Source organism: Microchirus variegatus (genome assembly GCF_963457635.1).
Source record: "Microchirus variegatus genome assembly, chromosome: 15".
NCBI lineage: Eukaryota > Metazoa > Chordata > Actinopteri > Pleuronectiformes > Soleidae > Microchirus > Microchirus variegatus.
The window spans coordinates 2,808,650-2,831,680 of NC_139816.1; the positions used below are offsets into that span (position 1 = coordinate 2,808,650).

Sequence of the window (23,031 nt, forward strand, 5' to 3'; positions counted from 1 at the left end):
TAGACCATCAGAGACCAGCATTATGATGGTGGTGGACCAGCATATGCCATCATAGACCATCATAGACCAGCATGGACCAGCATAGACCAGCATATACCATCATAGACCAGCATGATGGTGGTGGACCAGCATAGGCCATCATAGACCATCATAGACCAGCATAATGATGGTGGTGAACCAGCATAGACCAGCATGGACCAGCATATACCATCATAGACCATCATGGTCCAGCATAAGGATGGTGGGGGACCATCATAGACCAGCACAGACCAGCAAAGACCATCATAGACCATCATGAACCAGCATATACCATCATAGACCAGCATAATGATGCTGGTGGACCACCATAGGCCATCATAGACCAGCACAGACCAGCATAGACCATCATAGACCATCATGCACCAGCACAGACCAGCATAGCCCAGCATGAACCAGCATATACCATCATAGACCAGACCTGTTCCACCAGCATCATAGACCATCATGGGCCAGCAAAGACCATCATAGACCAGCATGAACCAGCATATACCATCATAGACCAGCATAATGATGCTGGTGGAACAGCATAGGCCATCATAGCCTAGCACATACCATCATTGACCATCATAGACCAGCACAGTAATTGAACATAATAAGGCTGCAGTATGTGGGTGTTGGTTCAACCTTGAGAGCGTCCATTTCATACAGTTTTCAGCGTGTTTACATGTATTCATAAGTCTAGTTTAAACGGGGCTAACAGAATAATTAGATTTGTTTCTTACGTCATGTAAACTGCTGTATAATTCACAGTGTTTTTATATGGACACAGAGAGAGAGAGAGAGAGAGAGAGAGAGGGCGATGGAAAATGTGTGTGTTTGTGTGTGTTCTGCAGCCGCGGGGCTCTTTGAGTCAGATGGCTCAGCTGTTGCATAATAGCCACATTAAATTTTCAGCATGAAATCAAAACAAACAGCTGAGTTGGACTGTGTCGGCTCCTTCTCTCTCTCTCTCTCGGTTACATGATGGACCCGGGGCTCAGCTCCAGTTCAGCTCCACTGAGTATTGGTGGTGGTGATTTCACCAGTCGTACCATGAAGCCCACGCCCATCCTCCGCTCTCTGGAGGCCTCCACATCTGCTGCTCTCACAGAGGCAGAGCAGAGAGGTGGGCAGAGAACGTCTTTGCGTCCGATCCACAACTAAGATGTGTTTTCGGTGGGAGAAGAGAAAACCCGGAAAGGCCGAGGCTCCGGCATCTTGGCTCACGATGGTAGCGCGAGCGACGACCGCTATCGCACGCCCTGCGGTGTGCGGTAGCGGTTTCGAGGCTGCGTCGCTACGTCGATGATGGATGTGACATGATTTCTGGCTGCCCCGGTTAGCAGAGATCTGGGTGGCTTTTTATTTCCCCACCGCAGAGATGTTACAGGATATTTCCTTCTATGCGTTTGGGTTTGCGATAAATGTTGACTTTTAAACGCTTTGTACGGCAAAAAAAAAAGGTGCGTTGAAGTTGGGGTTTTTGATGTTGTTTGAAAAGCTTCAAAGAAATGCTGCTTTTCCAGTACGTGGTCTATAGCAGGGGTGTCTAGGTCAAATGACCTGGGGGTCAATGAAGGGCTAGTGTGGTCAATAGGGGGCCGGCCTAGAGACCAAAAAGTGGGAAAAAGACAACAACTTTCGACAACTTCTCGATGTGTCTAGCTCATTTACGTAGGCTGCAAATTGCCAAAATGGATGGCAAAATTCAAAAAGGCCAACTTCCTGTTGAGTTGAGGCCATGGTCTTCCCGCCAAGTTTCGGGAAATTTGGTGGAACTCAATTTATGCCGAATTTATAGGGCACTTCCTGTATCGGTGCAAATGGTCCAAATTTGCCATGGTCAACGCTGTTTTTTAGTGTGTATCTGCGTCGTTACCTTGTTTACGAAGCCCTGAAGGTTCTAAACAAACAGTTCAGCCACTGCTGAGAACGCTGTGTTTTATTGTAATCTCGGGCTCAGCGAGATCTCTGAAAAAACCCGGTCCGGTTACGTAAACAGCGGTTCTCCTGAACAACAGATCCTCCTGCTCCGGGCACTAGTCCGGGCACATACAGGTTGCGTACGTTGAACCGCAGAAGAAGAATAACGTCCGTTGTGGAGGTGTTTCACGAGCGACAGTGTCTTCTGACTCTGGGTCTGACTCCGGGTCAAAGGTCGTCAAAGGGACTGCGGCGGGGAGTCGTGAAGAAGCTATTTTTAAACACTGTTAAAACAATGTTTTGATAATGAGGAGCAGTGCATCCACCGTTCCAGAGGGGGGCGCTGCGCTTCTGAGAGCGGGTGTGCTGGATAGTACTGGCCAATCACAAGACTCTGTCTTCTGGGGGTGAAAGTTCACTCTGAAATCTCGCAGCAGAAAAACAGCGTCAGAAGAGGATTTCTATCGGCTCGTTTACAGCAACTAGGAGGTTTTTGAGCATAAAAACAAGTTAATGTATGTAAGTAGACCTCCATAACTAACATATATGTGCAACAGGACCACTCTATGTGAGCTTTAAATCTTGTTGTTTTTCAGGTTCAAATTTTGTTTTTTAGGTTTAAATCTTGTTTTTTAGGTTTAAATCTTGTTTGTTTTTTTGCTTTGGCCCTCATCAGCCTCCATACACCTCCACAAAAGCAGTTTTGGATTATTATTGTTTTTCTTCTTATCAAGTATTTATTCAGTATAACTTCAACAGGCTCTGTGTGCTCAGCCACAGCTGCTTCATCTGTGAAAACACTCATTATCATCGTCATTATTGTCATAACCACGTTGAGCTTCAGCCTCCTGTAAAGAGACGCCGATGCTGATTTCAGGACGTTCCTGTTACACAAACATTTCACCAGTTTACCGGCTGACGTGGATATTCCTTTTATTCCTTTTTATTCCTTTGCTTCCTCTTCTCAGGCCAAGCAGAAGGATGGACGCGATCAGAGCGAGGCGTCGGCCAAGCTCCCGTCACAGGAGGAGGAGGAGGAGGAGGAGCCTTTCTCGTGGCCGGGGCCAAAGACGCTTCACCTGCGACGCACATCGCAGGGATTTGGCTTCACGCTGCGACACTTCATCGTCTACCCTCCAGAGTCTGCTGTACACAACTGTCTGAAGGTGTGTGTGTGTGTGGGGGGGTGTGCGTGTGCGTGTGCGTGTGCGTGTGGGTGCGTGTGGGTGCGTGTGTGTGCGTGTGTGTGTGTGTGTGTGTGTGTGTGTGTGTGTGTGTGCAGACTGATGCAGAATAAAGCAGACTGATGCAGACTAATGCAGACGGAAGCTAACTAAAGCAGAGTAAAGCAGTCTGATGCAGACTAATGCAGACTGGTGCAGACTAAAGTAGACTGAAGCAGACTAAAGCAGACAGCTGCAGACTGAAGCAGACTAAAGCAGACAGCTGCAGACTGAAGCAGACTAAAGCAGACAGCTGCAGACTAATGCAGACTGAAGCAGACTGATGCAGACTTAAGCAGACAGATGCAGACTAAAGTAGACTGAAGCAGACTAAAGCAGACAGCTGCAGACTGGTGCAGACTAAAGCAGACAGATGCAGACTAATGCAGACTGAAGCAGACTAAAGCAGACAGCTGCAGACTAATGCAGACTGAAGCAGACTAATGCAGACTGATGCAGACTTAAGCAGACAGATGCAGACTAATGCAGACTGATGCAGACTTAAGCAGACAGATGCAGACTAAAGTAGACTGAAGCAGACTAAAGCAGACAGCTGCAGACTGGTGCAGACTAAAGCAGACAGATGCAGACTAATGCAGACTGAAGCAGACTAAAGCAGACAGCTGCAGACTAATGCAGACTGAAGCAGACTAATGCAGACTGATGCAGACTTAAGCAGACAGATGCAGACTAAAGTAGACTGAAGCAGACTAAAGCAGACAGCTGCAGACTAATGCAGACTGAAGCAGACTAATGCAGACTGAAGCAGACTGATGCAGACTTAAGCAGACTGATACGACTAAAGCACACTGATGCAGACTAAAGCAGACTAAAGCACACTGGAGCAGACTAAAGCAGGCTGATGCAGACTAAAGCAGACTGATGCAGACTAAAGCAGACTGATGCACACTAATGCAGACTGAAGCAGAATAAAGCAGACTGATGCAGACTAACGCAGACTGATGCAGACTAAAGCAGACTGATGCAGACTAAAGCAGACTGATGCAGATTGAAGCAGACTGAAGCAGACTAAAGCAGACTGATGCAGACTAAAGCAGACTGAAGCACACTAATGCAGACTGATGCAGACTAAAGCAGACTGATGCAGACTAAAGCAGACTGATGCAGACTAAAGCAGACTAAAGCAGACTGATGCAGACTGAAGCAGACTAAAGCAGACTGATGCAGACTAAAGCAGACTGATGCAGACTAAAGTAGACTAAAGCAGACTAAAGCAGACTAAAGCAGACTGATACAGACTAAAGCAGACTAAAGCAGACTAAAGCAGACTGAAGCAGACTAAAGCAGACTGATACAGACTAAAGCAGACTGATGCAGACTAAAGCAGACTAAAGCAGACTGATGCAGACTAAAGCAGACTAAAGCAGACTGATGCAGACTAAAGCAGACTGATGCAGACTAAAGCAGACTAAAGCAGACTGATGCAGACTAAAGGGCTTAGCTTAAACCACAGGACTTCTTGAATGTGGCCTCTTATCAAGGTCTCGCTCACATGAGTTTTCCTCGGTGATAATTCAGGAGAAGTTAGCGTTAGCTTAGCTCTGAAGTGTATCTTGACGACCTCCTGTCTTTGCACAGAGGGATTTCCTACGAAGCTCAAAGCTCACATCGTACGTTAAGTTTATAGCTTTTGGCCGCAGTCGAGAGACGGAGACTTTGAGAACTGTGTGGAAGCAAAGACACGGACAGCTTCACTCTCTGAGTGTCAGAGTTTTGTTTTTGACGTGGGTCAACGTGAGATTCTGTTATGATTTGACATTTGCTTTGCTAAATGTTGGAGATTCACGCACGTTTTCAGGGATTATTAATCAGTTTTTAATTTTAATCTGCAGTTCAACATTGTTCACTTTGATCTCCTTTGGTTTGATCAGTGGAATTTGGAACTTTAAGTAGATTTTGGAATTTTAAGTCGATTTTGAAATTTTAAGTCGATTTTGTAATTTTAAGTCGATTTTGAAATTTTAAGTCGATTTTGGAATTTTAAGTAGATTTTGGAACTATACGTCGATTTTGGAATTTTAAGTAGATTTTGGAATTTTAAGTAGATTTTGGAACTATACGTCGATTTTGGAATTTTAAGTAGATTTTGGAACTTTTGGAACTTTAAGGTGATTTTGGAATTATACGTCGATTTTGGAACTTTAGGTTGATTTTGAAACTGTAAGTAGATTTTGGAGCTTTAAGTAGATTTTGGAATTATACGTCGATTTTGGAGCTTTAACTAGATTTTGGAGCTTTAAGTAGATTTTGGAACTTTAAGTAGATTTTGGAACTTAAGGCGATTTTGGAAGTTTTGGAACTTTAAGTAGATTTTGGAATTATACATCGATTTTGGAACTTTAAGTTGATTTTGAAACTGTAAGTAGATTTTGGAACTTTAAGTTGATTTTGAAACTGTAAGTAGATTTTGGAACTTAAAGTAGAATTTGAAATTATAAGTAGATTTTGAAACTTTAAGTGGGTTTTGGAAAAGCACCATTTAGTTTTCTTATCTTTACGTGTGATTGTGGTTAATCCTCGTAAATAATCTCAGTCCATCACTCAGTGTCTGTAATCTTTAACTCCTGTGACGTAAACTTGTGAAAAATCTGTGTACGTTGGTCACATTTCGAAGCGCTGACTCTTGGTGTTTTGGACGCTGACGCACACACTCGACCGATCACAGTCTGAGTGGAGCGTGAACGTCGAGGTCCATGGAGAACACACACACACACACATGTGTCGCTGAGGGGATGTGGATTAAAGCTGGAATGTGTGGATTTTTAACTGCAGCTCGGAGATAAATTAAACTTTTATGTGATGAGGAAATGAAGAAAAGTGCTAAACTATTACAGCAGTGGCTCTGGACCATGAGAAGATTTAATGTTAAACAGCTGATTGTTTAATTAAAGCTTTCTTCTCTGATGTCGGGGCCTGAAGCTAATTCACCTGAACATCAATGAACCTCTTTGTCAACGGATTACAAAACGTTTTAGACGAGTAATTAATGAAATGACTCTAATTCTTCTTCTTCTTCTTCTCCAGGATGAAGAGAACGGCAGCAGAGGTGAGTAAACACTGACCTCTTCCTGTGTGTGTGTGTGTGTGTGTGTGTTTAGTCTCAGCAGTTTGTCGGTCCATGCGCAGAATTAGGATTTAATGACGATTGACATCCCATAACTGAAATAGATGCATTTTGATGAACGTGTGTCTTCACTTCTGAAGAAATAATCGACTTTTAAAAAGTAAATTTTGGAACTTTAAGTGGAATAGGGAATTATAAGTAGATTTTGGAACTTTAAGAAGATTTTGGAACTTTAAGAAGATTTTGGAACTTTAAGATTTTGGAATTTTACGTCTAGATTTTGGAACTTTAAGTAGATTTTGGAACTTAAAGTAGATTTTGGAACTTTAAGATTTTGGAATTTTACGTCTAGATTTTGGAACTTTAAGTAGATTTTGGAACTTAAAGTAGATTTTGGAACTTTAAGATTTTGGAATTTTACGTCTAGATTTTGGAACTTTAAGTCGTTTTTGGAATTTTAAGTAGATTTTGGAAATTTAAGAAGATTTTGGAACTTTAAGTAGATTTTGGAACTTTAAGAAGATTTTGGAATTTTACGTCTAGATTTTGGAACTTAAAGTAGATTTTGGAATATAAGTAGATTTTGAAACTATACATAGATTTTGGAATTATAAGTTGATTTTGGAACTTTAAAAAGATTTTGGAACTTTAAGAAGATTTTGGAACTATAAGTACATTTTGGAACTATCAGTCGATTTTGGAACCTTAAGTCGATTTTGGAATTTTAAGTAGATTTTGGAACTTTAAGTAGATTTTGGAACTTAAAGTAGATTTTGGAACTTTAAGATTTTGGAATTTTACGTCTAGATTTTGGAACTTTAAGTCGTTTTTGGAATTTTAAGTAGATTTTGGAAATTTAAGAAGATTTTGGAACTTTAAGTAGATTTTGGAACTTTAAGAAGATTTTGGAATTTTACGTCTAGATTTTGGAACTTAAAGTAGATTTTGGAATATAAGTAGATTTTGAAAGTATACATAGATTTTGGAATTATAAGTAGATTTTGGAACTTTAAGAAGATTTTGGAACTTTAAGAAGATTTTGGAACTTTAAGATTTTGGAATTTTACGTCTAGATTTTGGAACTTTAAGTAGATTTTGGAACTTAAAGTAGATTTTGGAACTTTAAGATTTTGGAATTTTACGTCTAGATTTTGGAACTTTAAGTAGATTTTGGAACTTAAAGTAGATTTTGGAACTTTAAGATTTTGGAATTTTACGTCTAGATTTTGGAACTTTAAGTCGTTTTTGGAATTTTAAGTAGATTTTGGAAATTTAAGAAGATTTTGGAACTTTAAGTAGATTTTGGAACTTTAAGAAGATTTTGGAATTTTACGTCTAGATTTTGGAACTTAAAGTAGATTTTGGAATATAAGTAGATTTTGAAACTATACATAGATTTTGGAATTATAAGTTGATTTTGGAACTTTAAAAAGATTTTGGAACTTTAAGAAGATTTTGGAACTATAAGTACATTTTGGAACTATCAGTCGATTTTGGAACCTTAAGTCGATTTTGGAATTTTAAGTAGATTTTGGAACTTTAAGTAGATTTTGGAACTTAAAGTAGATTTTGGAACTTTAAGATTTTGGAATTTTACGTCTAGATTTTGGAACTTTAAGTCGTTTTTGGAATTTTAAGTAGATTTTGGAAATTTAAGAAGATTTTGGAACTTTAAGTAGATTTTGGAACTTTAAGAAGATTTTGGAATTTTACGTCTAGATTTTGGAACTTAAAGTAGATTTTGGAATATAAGTAGATTTTGAAACTATACATAGATTTTGGAATTATAAGTTGATTTTGGAACTTTAAGAAGATTTTGGAACTATAAGTACATTTTGGAACTATCAGTCGATTTTGGAACCTTAAGTCGATTTTGGAATTTTAAGTAGATTTTGGAACTTTAAGTAGATTTTGGAACTTTAAGTAGATTTTGGAATTATAAGTTGATTTTGGAACTTTAAAAAGATTTTGGAACTTTAAGAAGATTTTGGAACTATAAGTACATTTTGGAACTATCAGTCGATTTTGGAACCTTAAGTCGATTTTGGAATTTTAAGTAGATTTTGGAATTTTAAGTAGATTTTGGAACTTTAAGTAGATTTTGGAACGTTAAGTAGATTTTGGAACGTTAAGTAGATTTTGGAACTTTAAGAAGATTTTGGAATTTTAAGTAGATTTTGGAACTTAAAGTAGATTTTGGAACTTTAAGTAGATTTTGGAACTATAATTAGATTTTGAAAATTTAAGTGGGTTTTGGAAAAGCACCATTTAGATCCTTTGACATTAGTGTGAATTCAGTTGTTGCAGTGCAGTTTTGTTGGTCGGTGTTATTGTTGTGTCGTAGCAATGACCTCCGTGTGACGATACACAATATAAATATCAGGTGAACCCTATCCTCAGTTTTTGTGAGTCATAAATCCCCCGACTGTGAAAAACGCATCCCGCAGCAGGAAATTGAGAGATTCCTGAAAGTGTCCCTCATCGTCCCCCTCTTGGCTCTCGGTGTCACATTCCTCACACTTCCCCAAACCCAAACCCAAACCCTCTCCACCCAGTTCAGCCTCTACACATCCACACGCTTCATTCAACACAGGCCTCACAACATTAAACACATGGGGCCCTGCTGTGGTGGGAGGAGGAGGAGGAGGAGGAGGAGGAGGAGGAGGAGGAGGAGGAGGAAGAGGAGCCTTGAGGGAGTCGGTGTGGACACACTTTTTATGAACTCATTTCGACTTCTTAATGTAACTTTTACCTGAAAGACGTCATTTAAAACTCCTCTGATTCTCTACCGCGATGTCTTTGGGTCTTATGTAAGGAACCGTTGTTGTTTTGACCATTTAAAGCAGAAACGTGCAGGACATTTAGTAGCGCTGGGCACTAGCTTAACGCATGCTAACGCTCGGCGCGTTTCCATGACGACTGACCTGGAAAAAGACGCGGCGCGCCGACGTCATGTTTTACGTGCCGCGACACCGGAGTCCAGGCACCGTTTTCCAGTTAGCTCCGTTAGATGCATTAGCTCCTTTTAGCGCCGTTAGCGTTAGCCTACGGTGGAACTGGAGCGGCCTGTTTATTAGAGGAAAAGAGCAGCGCTAACAATTGTACCCGTGTACTGCGTATGTGTGCCTCTGTTTTCAAAGTTTAGCGTTACTTTAGAGACTCGGTCGTTAGCGTTGACGCCGTTAGCATGCCGAGCTACGTTTACGGGTGCATTCATTCACAGCAGCTCCTTCTGAATCCATCCCTGGTCCGTTTGCTTCTGGTTCCGCCTAAAACGTAGGTCTATGTTAGCTTCAGGTGAACCAAATGCAGGAAGTGGATTACAACGCAGGGCATTGTGGGTAAACGCAACCAATGTCCGAGCCCAGTGCTGCAGCGTGTGTAATATGTGTCGTAAGTTCACGTAAAAACGATAGGATTTGATGTCGAGCTGAAACAATTACTGGATTTATCGTTTTTTTTCACGATTAAAACCGAGACATTTTAGTTTGTTTGTGTCAAAGCAGCAACGTAGCGTCACTGTGGTCTAAACAAAAGTGTCTGCTGTGCTTCCAGGCTGTATATGGAAGGGTTTGGGTGCTTCTTTTCACGTTGTAGAAGGGCTGGTAGAATTCATACTCGCGTGGTGCTGATGCTGAATGAATGAAAAGACACTGTTATTGTAATAAATGTAATAAAACAGAATCATCGTGAAGATGATTTATTGCACAGCGCAGAGAGAGAGAGAGAGAGAGAGAGAGAGAGAGAGAGAGAGAGAGAGAGAGAGAGAGAGAGAGAGAGAGAGAGATTCCTTGGCCCAGAATGGTTGTTTTTCACATTAAAAACATCTTTGTTTGTTGACAGATTCCAACAAATGTCACATTGTATTATAACACACGTCTGAATCATCACTCCCTACAGTTATGTGAATATTATATTTTTCTCCCCGCAACCAGCCAGCCTGTCCTTAATAAGGTGATTTTTGTCGACTGCGTTGCGTCATCGCCGTCTTTCTCAAACGCAGGAGTTTGCCGTCGTTTGCGGGAAAATGTCGACGAGCAGCTCGTGCTTTGAAATCGGTAGCGGGGGAACCTTGGCGTCCGTGACGCTGCGATACGCGTATAATCTGAAGAAACGTTTTCGGACAGGCGAGATTTAAATGAGTGTCGTTTTTCTGGTCCAGTCCATGCCAGATCAGGCCCTTCAAGCAATTTGGACCGACACCATTAACCGATAAATAATGAATGTATTATTAAAAAGCCAATAAAACCGTAGCTTCGCCCTATTTCTGACACTTTGCGACACTTTTTGGCAAATACTAGTACAGCTGTAATTGTAGGCATCCCATGTATGTACTATTTTCTTATGTCCTTTTTGACCCATACTCTGGTTGTTGTTGTTGTTGTTGTTGTTGTTCTTTGTTTTTAGCTGTATGCACTTTCAAGGTGAAGTCAAGTAAATCTCGTTGTACAACTTGTATAATGACAATAAAAGCATTCTATTCTACAAAAATATTTTGCACTAAGAGCCAACTGTAGCAATTGTACCTTAATATTATTGATACTGATACTTATATTTCTGTGAAACTAGCCTATTGTGGCCATTGCACCTTAATGTTGTTTATATTGTTACCTCTAATTTTGTGAGAGTTATTCCAAATGTTGGTTTTACTGTAACTTTAACCTTTTTGCACTTTACGCAAATTGTATCGTACCTGAATGTTGGCGGTTTTGCTACTTACCTATTTAGCACAAAACTAGCAGCCATTTCAATAAATAAGTGCTAAATAATTAAAAACATTTTGTATCCATTTGTATACGTTTACTGTACATGCAACACAAAATAGTAATACAGGGGCCTTCAGAAAAGCTGAAATTTAAGTTGAAAATTCCTGATTTAGAATATTCTACTTAAAGGTGCATTATGTAATAAATCATAAAATCCTCCTAATATGTCACAGAGACTCAGGAATAATGTTCATATAACAAACTGAACTCACCAACAACAACAGTATAGACAAAATATTTGCATTAAAAAAAATATTTTGCAGACTGCAAATCATGTTTATGTTTTGAAATCACGTTTTGGCGTCATGTGGCGCCACCTACCGCCCGTCTACCAATCATTGCACATCGGTAGAGTCTCAGCTGCCGAGCAACCACGGGTTGCCAGTTACGTCAAACAAAAAAAAACGAAACCCTAAAAGACCTCTGCGTTTTGAATTTGAGCGCAGTAACCGTTTTCGGCCACATTCTTACATACGGCGCCTTTAATGACGGTCGCCGACGAGCTCCGATTCCCGTTTCCCTCTCGTGCCCTCGCACGCATTTGTCGACGCTGCGAGCTCAGAATGAAGCTCGCTGCTGGTCACAATCAGAGCGACACACACACACACACACACACACACACACCCCGTAACATGACATCATCGCACAACCACGTGAAACGCGGTCGCACAGGCGGACGATTAATGGATCCCATGTGTTTGCTCATTCAAACGCTCTTGAAGGAAAGGGAACGTTTGCGTTGTGCGTCGTGCGTCCGCGTCGAGGCCGTGCGACGTTCTCTGCAGCCGCCCCCCCCCCCCTGGATCTCGCTCTCGCTGTCGCTGCAGAGCGGTTTATTTGTTTGACTCTGCGCCAGTGTGTGATGAGGCTGTTGGTGTTTGGAACAAGGGAAAGAGAAGCGGCGGTGGCGGTTGACGAGCTGGGTGTTTTTAAACCTTTAGAAAACACAAACAGACAGCGACGTGGATACGAAGGACAAACAAAGGTCAACGTGGATCCGCGGTGTGTCGTCGTCGTCGTCGCACGGGGACCGAGTGTTTATTTCCTTTCACAGCGGTCGTGCACATATCCCAAAAATCCTCACTTCCTCTCTCTTCAGCTGTGTGTTTTAGCGAGTTATCAAAGGGCAAAAAATCCGATTGAGTCATTATTTTCTTCTTCTTTTCTTTGCACCTCGCCGCAGCCAGAGAAGCGACATAAAAAATGCGGCCATCTGTTCAAATATTTGTTTTTTCATTCGACGTGAAACACTTTCCTCTGCAGATACCACTTTTATTTCCCTCCCTCTCTCTTTTCTGTGCGTCAGGACTTGGTTTGTTCCCACGAAAGTCTGCAGAGGGAACGCCGAGCAGCGCGAGCAAACAGAATTCCCCGGAATTCTCCCGTGGGCCGCTTCTTTTTAAACGCCACACCTTCTTCAACAAAGCCGCGTCTTAAGCTTTGTCTTCTCCTTTTTCCAAAGGTCCACAGCGTACTTCTCCGACTGCGCCGCGGTGCCGGACACGCGCTGCAATTTCCCCGCACGGTCAGCAGGGGTCGCTACGCAAGGTTGTTGTGCTTCTGGCTGCAGCGAGCGATGGCGTCCGAGAGAGAAAGACTGTTGTTGTTGTTGTTGTTTTTTTGTTTTTTTTAACGATTAATGTAGTCGGCACTAGGTTTACGCGCATGTTAGCGCGCTAACGCTTGGTGCGTTTCCATGACGACTGACCGGAAAAAAAGACGAGCGTGACGTCATGTTTACGTGACGCGACACCGGAGTCCAGGGCACCGTTTTCCAGTTAGCTCCGTTAGCTGCATTAGCTCCTTTTAGCGCCGTTAGCGTTCCTGGTTTAGTCTGATCTGCGTCTTCGTACGTCTTTCTGTCTCATTTATATTCACATAATAGTCTTGTAAATTCACTTTAAATGCTTTAAAGTTGGATTTTTTTTGTTGTTGTTGATGACTTCCATTTGTAACAGAAGGCAAAAAAATAAAAGCAATTTGGTCAAAGTGCTACAAATGAGACAGCAGCAGATTAGCTAAAACAACTTTGCTAATGTAGAGCTTATCTAGCTAATCCAGCTAACGTCTGCTTCATGACAGAAAAGGGACAGAGCTTTGTCTGAGTGACTTTATAAATGTGTCTGACTCATTTGTTTTTAAATAAAGAGTTTTTTTTGTAAAGAGGTAATATTTCAATTCACGGTTTTGGTACGTTATAGCCGACTAAACCCGAAAGGCTAAAGGTTTAGCTGTAGCAGCAGACAGAAGTGACTAACTTTATAAATGTGTCTGTCTCGTTTGTTTCTAAATAATAGTCTTGAAAGGGGATAACTGTATATTCACATCACGATTTGATCAATTATATTCCGTTAAAACGCCTTTGCCTCGACGTTTCAACCGGATGACGAGATATGCTAAGCTTTAGCAGCGTTAGCCTAAAGCTACAGACCCCCAGGCAAAAATGCCCATATGTAACATCTCCATTTTTTACAGTGTACGTTTGTTTTATGACTTCAATTTATCAACTAAACGTTACGTTTTGTAATATAACGACTGTTACATGTATTTACTTGTTTGTTTTGGTGCAGTTTCGTCTCGACAAACTCGACATTGCAGAGCAAATAAACGCACCGGTTAATTCTTTCCTTACACTTTTTTTTCTTCTTTCATTCTGCTGGTGTGTTTTTTTGGTCGTGTCGGGATCAGAGTAAACACACTCCACCCTTCTTCTCTCACTCTGTTTTTGAAGAGAATCGCGGCCAGTTGGCTCATTTAACACATTTTTCTCCAAGCATGAGAAAGTATTTTAAAAATCAACCCATCTGTTTCCAGATGTTTGTCACTTGTTCCCTCGGTTTGAAACGTAATTGCCTCGTTAGATAGTTTGGCTTGTTTTACAGAAAGAAAACAAAACACCGAATCAACTCTTTTCTCTCTCTCTCTCTCTCTCTCTCTCTCTCTCTCTCTCTCTCTCTCTCTCTCTCTCTGTCTTTTTGTTGAAATGCGGTCAGTGCATATCCTCTTTCCCCTGGGTGGGTTTTGGTATTTGCAATTCCTAGAAAAAAAAAAAGTGATGGAAAGTCCTCCACCACCTTCCTGTGTGTGGTGGAAAAAACACCAGGTGTGTGTGTGTGTGTGTGTGTGTGTGTGTGTGTGTGTGTGTGTGTGTGTGTGTGTGTGTGTGTGTGTGTGTGTGTGTGTGCGTCTCTCTCGCTCCACAGTGAAAGAATGCTACGCTCATGAAAGTGAGTTATAGTGAAATGAGCCCGGATCCCATAAACGTACGCCTGCATTTAAATATACACTGAATTACTATGACTGGCTGCAAGGCGCCACATGTAAGAATGTGGCCAAAAGCGGTTACTACGCTCAAATTCAAAACACCGATGGTCTTTTTAGGTTTCGTTTTCAGACCTAACTGGCAACCCGTGGTTGCTCGGCAGCTGAGACTCTACTGACTGCAATGATTGGTAGACGGCGGTAGGTGGCGCCACATGCCAAAACATGATTTGCAGTCTGCAAAATATAATTTTTAATGCAAATATTATGTCTGTACTGTTGTTGATTTTATGACCAGTTGCTTTAGATTTATTACATAATGCACCTTTAAATCACAAAATATTCATGTTTAAAGCGGACCTAGACCGGAAGTTCCAATTAAGGCTGTTTTTTAGTGTAGAGATATATACGATATATGTATTAATAAGATGAGATAGTCTTTTATTCGTCCCGCAGTGTTACAGCAGCAAGACAGCAAAGATAAGGATAATAGATAATAAACATGCATTAACAAGAAAAGTACAAAATAAAAAGATATTAACACTAAGACTATATTTTTAAAAAAATTCAATAGAGTAGAATGTATATTTGTACATAGTAAACAATTTCCAGAATATATACAGTATGGATTAGATATTTACATTAGACTAGCATGGGATATATGTTTATAATGCACGTGTAAAAAGACAGTATAAATATATATATATATATATATATATATCCCCAATCCCCAATAATCGCCAACATCTACTGTGGTGGTATCTGTTTTTACATCAAAAACAGTAAATAAAGACATTTTTTCCCAGATATTATTCAATGCTAAAGAAGCTAACGATGCTACAGGTGGATTTAACTTTGTTCGCGCTGAAAAAAACAAATTTAAATGTACTTTTTTTTTTGCTCAGTATCCTTAAAACTAACTCTTCTAATAACCCCAAAAAACAAAAACAAAAAAAACAAATGCAATCTGAGGTAGTTCATTATTGACATTAGAATAATAAAGAAACAATGTCGTTCTAATGGAACATAAAGTCACTCACACACAAATGCAGCGGTGAGCTTGATCTTTTCCCCCGTTTATGTTTCAGGAGCAGCGTCTTAGAAATGTGCCGCGTAAATAAAGTTTACTGGTGTGTTTAAAACCTCTGATGACAGAGGCTTTACAGGCGTATTGACCTTCCCTCCTCCGGTGTGTGCCGAGGTGCCCCGACGCAAAAGCTGCCCCGCCACTGTTTACAGAGCGCGGCGATTAGCGTAACGCGACCTGTGTGTTTGCAGACCGTAGAAAGCCCCGACGTCGCGCGACTGGCGTCTGTCGACTCGGTTCACGAGGACGCGGGCTTGTCGCGAGGTCGGGTACGCAGGTGTTTTTAGCGCAGGTTTAGGTTTTCCGGAGCTCGGCTTGTTGTGTTTGGACACGTCCGTGTGCAAATGGACTCGGAATTCGTGGGAATCTGGAAGAAGAAAAGGCAGAATTACACGACACGTATTTGTTTTTCCGTGTGTGCCGTCTTTGAAGCGGCCCCCCGGAGGTTTGACGATCAAACGCGCCGCGCTCTCCGAAGGAAGCTGGAGTTTATGGGTTTTATGTGAAGTGTGCTTGTGCTTTGACCTTCCCTCGCTATGTGTGGGAGGGCAGAGGATTCTCGTACGGGGATCGGATGCCTCACATTTTCATATTGCTTTGCTGGAAGAGACCTGATAAAGACGACTATCTAAACACACTCACAGTCCTGCTCCTCCTCCTCTTCATCTCTGTTTGAAATGTTGAGAAAGTAGAAGAGCTTCCTCTACAGTGAGTGTGTGTTTGAAAGGTCACTGATGGACAGATGTTCCTTGGTGTCCTTAGTAAGTCACCTCAAAAGACCTAAAAAAGATCATTTATGTGTTAGAACAGACGATAGTCTGACTAATGATGTGTTTCCATCATGGTACGGTTTGGAACTTGGCACCAGTGCGACCACACAACAGACGGCAATGGACGACGTCCACCCTCGGTTTGTGGCCGACGTCAACACTTTGTTTGCAAGGGAGTTTTGTTTTTCAGCTGACGGTCGTGGGTGGAGCCGGTCTTACCGTAACGTACCCTTGTACTCTGGTACCTCGAGGAAAGACTACCAAAGAACGGAACGGTTGGGGCCCCGGTTATTTTGGTAGGATTCCGAATGGAAACGGTCGTGGGCGGAGCCGGTCTTACCGTAACGACTGCATGCGTATGGACTCACATTAGCATAGGTGGGTTCGTTCTACCCACGGTCCACATTTGTTAACCTCTGGCCTCTGAAACCGTTACGTTCCTTTGTCTTCCGGGTTCGCTACGTGTTGAGGTGAGGCTGACTGTATCCAGCCGGTAACTCACAACCTCCTCCACAAGCTCCTCCAGCTTGAGAGAGGTGACATTTCGTGTCCCGATTGCCAGTTTTTCTGTAAACCGAGGACTTCACCGCCAAGGTGGTCTGCTACCTGATCCACATTGCACCGGACCTTTCACGTTCCTCCAGGCGCTCGCACCTGGCTACATGGTGCGACCCCGGTAACCCTCCAGACCGGGTACACTGTTCATGTCGGGTCTGAACCCCCTCGTTTTCTGGCTCTTCACCCAGGACCAAGTTGTCCAGGGAGACCCGACCAGGGGCAAAATGCTCCTAGCTCCTAGGATCATTAGGGCACCTTAAACTCCTCCACCACAATAAGGTGGCGGATCAAGGATGAGGTAATCCAGACTCAAGCATTTAAATATCTTGAGGTCAATGGAATAATAGACTCATAGGGCCTGATTTACCAAGATCCCAAATAGAGAGCGCTAAATTGCGTGCGCAAGCCTAAAGGTTGCGACTGCTGCTGGTTTTGCGTTTTGCGGGTGACCTACTTAGATTGCCGCCTTCATTAAGGCAAGACCGCTAAATGGATTGCGAGTGCGAATTTGCCCGTCTGAGAGGCGCAATCCTCGTTGCGCCCTGTTGGTAGATCAGCATCAGCGCAAATTTGCGTGTGCAATCCAGTTTGCGCAAAGCTTTAGTAAATCAGGCCCATAGTGATGGTCGACATGGTTCCAACCAACACTTATCGGATGAAATGGGCCATATCGCCATCCAGTGTGGTGGAGGGTGGACGCCGTGTTTTCTGTGGTAAAGATCTGGAAACAAATCAGCGCAAACGACACAAATGCGAGTGGACGTCAGTGAGTTTTTGTTTACCGGCACATTTGTGTTCGGGTGTGAGAGCCGGATAAACGCCTAAGATGTTGGACGTGAAGTGAAGGCATTACGCCGGGGGGGTTAATGCAGGGAGTGGGCAGTGTAGAATAACATTATCTAACCCAAAACAACAGGGGGAGAGAGGGGAGCGAGGGGGAGCAGGCCCACACAACCAGGCCCAGCTGTGCAGCCAGGGATGGCAGCCAAAGCCGGGGCTTGTTGAGGCCAAAGAGCAGAGCTGACGGTCCACCGTGCCAGTAGAGAGAGACCGATTTTTGCTTCATGTGTGAGCGAGAAATGACAAACGTTACGTCACTGCCGTGTCCGTGACATTTGCTCCGACGGCTACGTTTATTATTCAACAGCCAAAGTCGTGTCCATGTAGGCGGGCGTGTGTGTGTGTGTGTGTGTGTGTGTTTTGGTTAATCCACACAGTAGTTTATGGTTTTTGATAAGACGATTGGGAGCATTAAAAATGTCCCAAGCTTTTAGATTTCCACCGTAAATCCTGTTCATCCAGCTGTAGCGCAGTTGGAAACTTGCAGAAATCCAATTTGGTGCCACTGCGGAGTTGGAGGCTCAGAAAGATTGGCTCTGGAGATGGGAGTCTGCCTGGTACACACACACACACACATACACACACACACACACAGTATGGTTTCCATGACTTCACGAGGACATTGACTTACATTCATTTCCTACACCTACGACTGACCTAATCTAACTTAACCCTAACCACGTCTTCACCCTTAAATATAATCACATTCAGGTCCCCACAACAAGAGTAATACCTGGAACACACACTTTGCGAGAACAGTCATATACATAAAGCATTCCCTGACCCTCTGCTCCAACCTTAACCATCCATCTTCTAAGGCTTCATCCTCCCCATGAGGGTCACTCAGCTGACATAGGAGAGCTAAACCCTGGATAGATCGCCAGTCCATCACAGGGTCCAATTTACCTAATCCCTCAATCTAGATGTCTTTGGACTGTGGGAGGAAACCGAAAGAAACCGCAACACCAACCTTAACCCATCCATCCATCCATCCATCCATCATCTACCGCTTTATCCTCCACCAGAGGGTCGAGGGGGGTGTTGACATTGGGCGATAGGCGGGGTACACCCTGGACAGTCCATCACAGGGCCACATATAGAGACAAACAACCAATCACTCACACTCCCACACCTACGACACACTTCAGTCTGTTTTCAGTCAAACTTCAGTCTGTTTTCAGTCAAACTTCAGTCTGTTTTCAGTCTGTTTTCAGGCAAACTTCAGCCTGTTTTCAGTCAAACTTCAGCCTGTTTTCAGTCAAACTTCAGTCTGTTTTCAGTCAAACTTCAGCCTGTTTTCAGTCAAACTTCAGTCTATTTTCAGTCAAACCAGTCTGTTTTCAGTCAAACTTCAGTCTGCTTTCAGTCAAACTTCAGCCTGTTTTCAGTCAAACTTCAGTCTGTTTTCAGTCAAACTTCAGTCTGTTTTCAGTCAAACTTCAGCCTGTTTTCAGTCAAACTTCAGCCTGTTTTCAGTCAAACCAGTCTGTTTTCAGTCAAACTTCAGTCTGTTTTCAGGCAAACTTCAGTCTGTTTTCAGTCAAACTTCAGCCTGTTTTCAGTCAAACTTCAGTCTGTTTTCAGTCAAACTTCAGTCTGTTTTCAGTCTGTTTTCAGTCAAACTTCAGTCTGTTTTCAGTCTGTTTTCAGTCAAACTTCAGCCTGTTTTCAGTCAAACTTCAGTCTGTTTTCAGTCAAACTTCAGTCTGTTTTCAGTCAAACTTCAGTCTGTTTTCAGTCAAACTTCAGCCTGTTTTCAGTCAAACTTCAGTCTGTTTTCAGTCAAACTTCAGCCTGTTTTCAGTCAAACCAGTCTGTTTTCAGTCAAACTTCAGCCTGTTTTCAGTCAAACTTCAGCCTGTTTTCAGTCAAACTTCAGTCTGTTTTCAGGCAAACTTCAGTCTGTTTTCAGTCAAACTTCAGCCTGTTTTCAGTCAAACTTCAGCCTGTTTTCAGTCAAACTTCAGCCTGTTTTCAGCCTGTTTTCAGTCAAACTTAGAGTGATCAATTCACCTAATCATAGTGCATGTTTTTGGACTGTGGGAGGAAGAACCTGAAGAAACATGCAGAAACTTCTTGCAGAAAGGCCCTTGTTCCGAAGTTGTCCCAAACGGGGCTCGAACCCAGAAACCCGGGTCTATATTCTTGCTGCAAAGGCAAGAGTGCTAACCACTACACCAACCGTGGGGCCCCCCAACCTTGACCTTCACAACGAAATACCTAACCCCAAATCCTGAACCCTAAATTCTATAACTCTAACCCTAAAACCAAGTCTTAATCCGTAAATAGCCAACTGCCAAACTGTCCTCACTTTCAAAGATGTAAGAGACATAAACAGGTTTATCTTTTAAGAACTCGCAACCTAAACAAAGTGTCATCCCCAGACTCTTGAGTTCCTCAGAAAAGAGGTTCTGCCTCATTCGGACCAGGTTTTTGGCCTCCACGAGGACTCCTGAGGTCTTCTGTCCAGCATCAGTCGGTCTCTGTGTGTGTCCTGTTATCTCCAACATCATCGTCCAGTATGAGTGGAAACACACAGTGTTGTCCTGCACAGTTTGAGTGAAGACATGTCATGTCCTCTAGTGCCCCCTACTGCATTAAAGTGAAGCCTACAACCATTATTAGAAAACAGGTTATTTGACAACCAGAACCGGAACAACTTTGAAGACGCTACTTAAATTGTGTAAAACTCATTTGAGGTTCAGAAAAAGTAGGAAATGCAAAATAATCCCAGTTTACAATGCAGATTGAAAGTCCAGAACTATAATTTTATAATTTATACAATAATTACATTTGTGATTTTCTTGGTTTTTCCCTTGTTTTGTACCCGAGAGGCAAAAAAAAGCCTGATCTGATCTCACTTTATGTTTACTTTCCTTTACATGAATGTAACCGCGATTAAGATTCATTCATTCATTCATTTATTCCTGAATCACATTTCTACTAATCCAACTTTATTCATAAACAATAACAGCTGAAACTGTGCTTAATAAAAACAAATAAAATAATGAGAAATAACTCCTAAAAACAAACAATAAAACAACAAAATACTGTATAAAAGTAAAAAAAACACACAAACAAAACCATTAAAATGAAGTTGAAAGAGTAAAAATGGGATTTAAGATGCGTTTTAAGGACTCAAATTATTCGTTTAATAGTTAAGTTATTGTCAGGATTGTTATGTAATACATTTATAGTCCTTTGTTCAGTAAATCTGGATCAGTAGCACAAATAAGAAGTGAACCACTGAAGGAAATGTGTGCTGTCCCAGTGCAGGGTGTCCTACTTACTCACGTCACTGCTGCTGATGCTGCTGCTTCTTCTTCTTCTTCTTCTTCTTCATCACTGTGTAACCATGTCCTCTCTCTCTCTCGTTACCAGGGAGACAGCGAAACCGTCTGGAGCCAATGGACACTATTTTCGTCAAGCAAGTGAAGGAGGGAGGCCCCGCCCACGGAGCTGGACTCTGTACAGGTACACAAACACACACACACACACACACACACCTTCTTGTACTTGACAAAGTGAGGACCAGCATTTCCACTTTATAAATCAACACAATTATCACAATATCTAGTTCATGTATGACATTGATAAAGAACTACTGGGTGCAGTACCATAAAATGTCTGCAGGTGGAGCCCCAGAGCAAACAGTGTGTGAAACACCAGGGCTGGAAAATGGGTATTTGTACCAAATTGTACCAAAAAAATCAGAGTATAGCATGTTCACAACTTGATTTCATCGAATACAAAGTGTGGACCGGCCGAAATGTCCTCACTTCGTAAAAATTACCTCACTTTGTTGGTTATAAACCCTCCCTGGTCCTCAGTATGCTGCAAGTACAAGAACACACACACACACACACACACATTCTTGTACTTGATGCATACTGATGACCAGGTAAAAGTGCTGACAAAGTGAGGACCAGCATTTCCACTTTATAAATCAACCCAATTATCACAATATCTACTTCATGAATGACATCTATAAAGAACTACTGGGTGCAGTACCATAACATGTCTGCAGGTGGAGCCCCAGAGCAAAACGTGTGTGAAACACCAGGGCTGGAAAACGGGTTTTTTTTATAGCAGTATAGCATGTTTACAACCTAAGGAAGTGATTTCAATGAAAGCAAAGTGAGGACCGACCAAAATGTCCTCACTTCGTAAAAATGACCTCACTTTGTTGGTTATAAACCCTCCCTGGTCCTCAGTGTGCCGCAAGTACAAGAACACACACACACAGAGTTCCACTTCCTCCTTGAACCTGCCAGCCAAAACAAAACAAAGTTAGAGAATAACTGTGGGAGGCTGTTAATCCAACCTCATTAATCCATGACTCAGCTCTTAATTTAAAATTTAGCAGCTCCGGGTGTTCTCACTTTAAATTTCTTTATTTCTACCTTGAAGGTAATTTTCTTGGTTTCTACTGAAACTTGTATTAGTATATCCCATGGATACGGACTATTCTACGCCGAGACTCGTGTATTCGAGCAACTTTTTACACACTCTGAGAGCAAAGTCCCGCATCGGTGTGACTCCGTGTTTACCTGTGGACGTGAGGAAGCCGTACCGAGGCTGCAGAGCCGGCGCTAGGCTAAAAGCTAGGCGGCTAGCTAAGAAGTGGAGATTCAAGCCTCCGGTACCTTCTATGATCATGGGGAATGTGAACTCACTACCGAATAAGATTGACGAACTGGCTGCGCTGACAAAGAACATCAAGATCTACAGGGAGTGCAGTTTACTGTGCTTAACTGAAACGTGGCTAACGGACAGCATCCCAGACGCTAACGTGGAGCTACCGGAGTTCAGCACAGTCAGAGCGGACAGAGACACAAGAGCCTGTGGAAAGCGCAAAGGAGGGGGACTCGCGCTGTATGTAAACAAACGCTGGTGCAATCCTGGACATGTGAGGATTAAAATCTCCACCTGCTGCAGGGACGTTGAACTCCTGGTGGTAAGTTTAAGACCATATTACCTGCCCAGAGAGTTCAGCCACGCCATCGTGGTCATTGTTTACATTCCTCCACGGGCAGACGCGGAGGCTGCGCGTGACGTCATCCACAGCGCTGTGGCTAAACTACAAACACAGCATCCAGAGGCTCTTGTGTTAATCTCTGGGGACTTTAATCATGTTACTCTGGACAAAACACTGACTGCTTTCCACCAGTACGTGGACTGTAACACCAGGGGGAATAGGACTTTAGATCTGATGTATGCAAACGTGAAGGATGCATACACAACCACCCCCCTGCCTGCACTGGGGAAAGCTGATCACAATCTGGTCCTGTTAAAACCTCACTACATCCAAAGAGTGAGGAGGCTGCCTACAGTCACACGCTCATTCAGGAAGTGGTCTCCGGAGGCTGAACTGGCCCTACAGGACTGCTTTGAGACCACAGACTGGGATGCTTTGCATGGATCCCACAATGAGAACATTGAGGCGGTGGTTGACTGCACAACTGAGTATATCAACTTCTGTATGGACGTTGTTGTTCCA

At 42.6% G+C, this 23,031-nt stretch overlaps 1 protein-coding gene across 1 annotated transcript in view; it reads left to right on the forward strand.

Moving 5' to 3' along the window:
• Positions 1-2,969: 2,969 nt before the first annotated feature.
• Positions 2,970-23,031, forward strand: part of arhgap21a (Rho GTPase activating protein 21a) — a 50,435-nt gene continuing 30,373 nt past the window's right edge. The window contains exons 1-3 of the mRNA XM_083901910.1: positions 2,970-3,107; positions 6,210-6,231; positions 20,913-21,005. Of these exons, the coding sequence (XP_083758036.1) occupies positions 20,939-21,005 (67 nt within the window). The 5' untranslated portion in view covers positions 2,970-3,107; positions 6,210-6,231; positions 20,913-20,938. The remainder of the gene's footprint in view (positions 3,108-6,209; positions 6,232-20,912; positions 21,006-23,031) is intronic.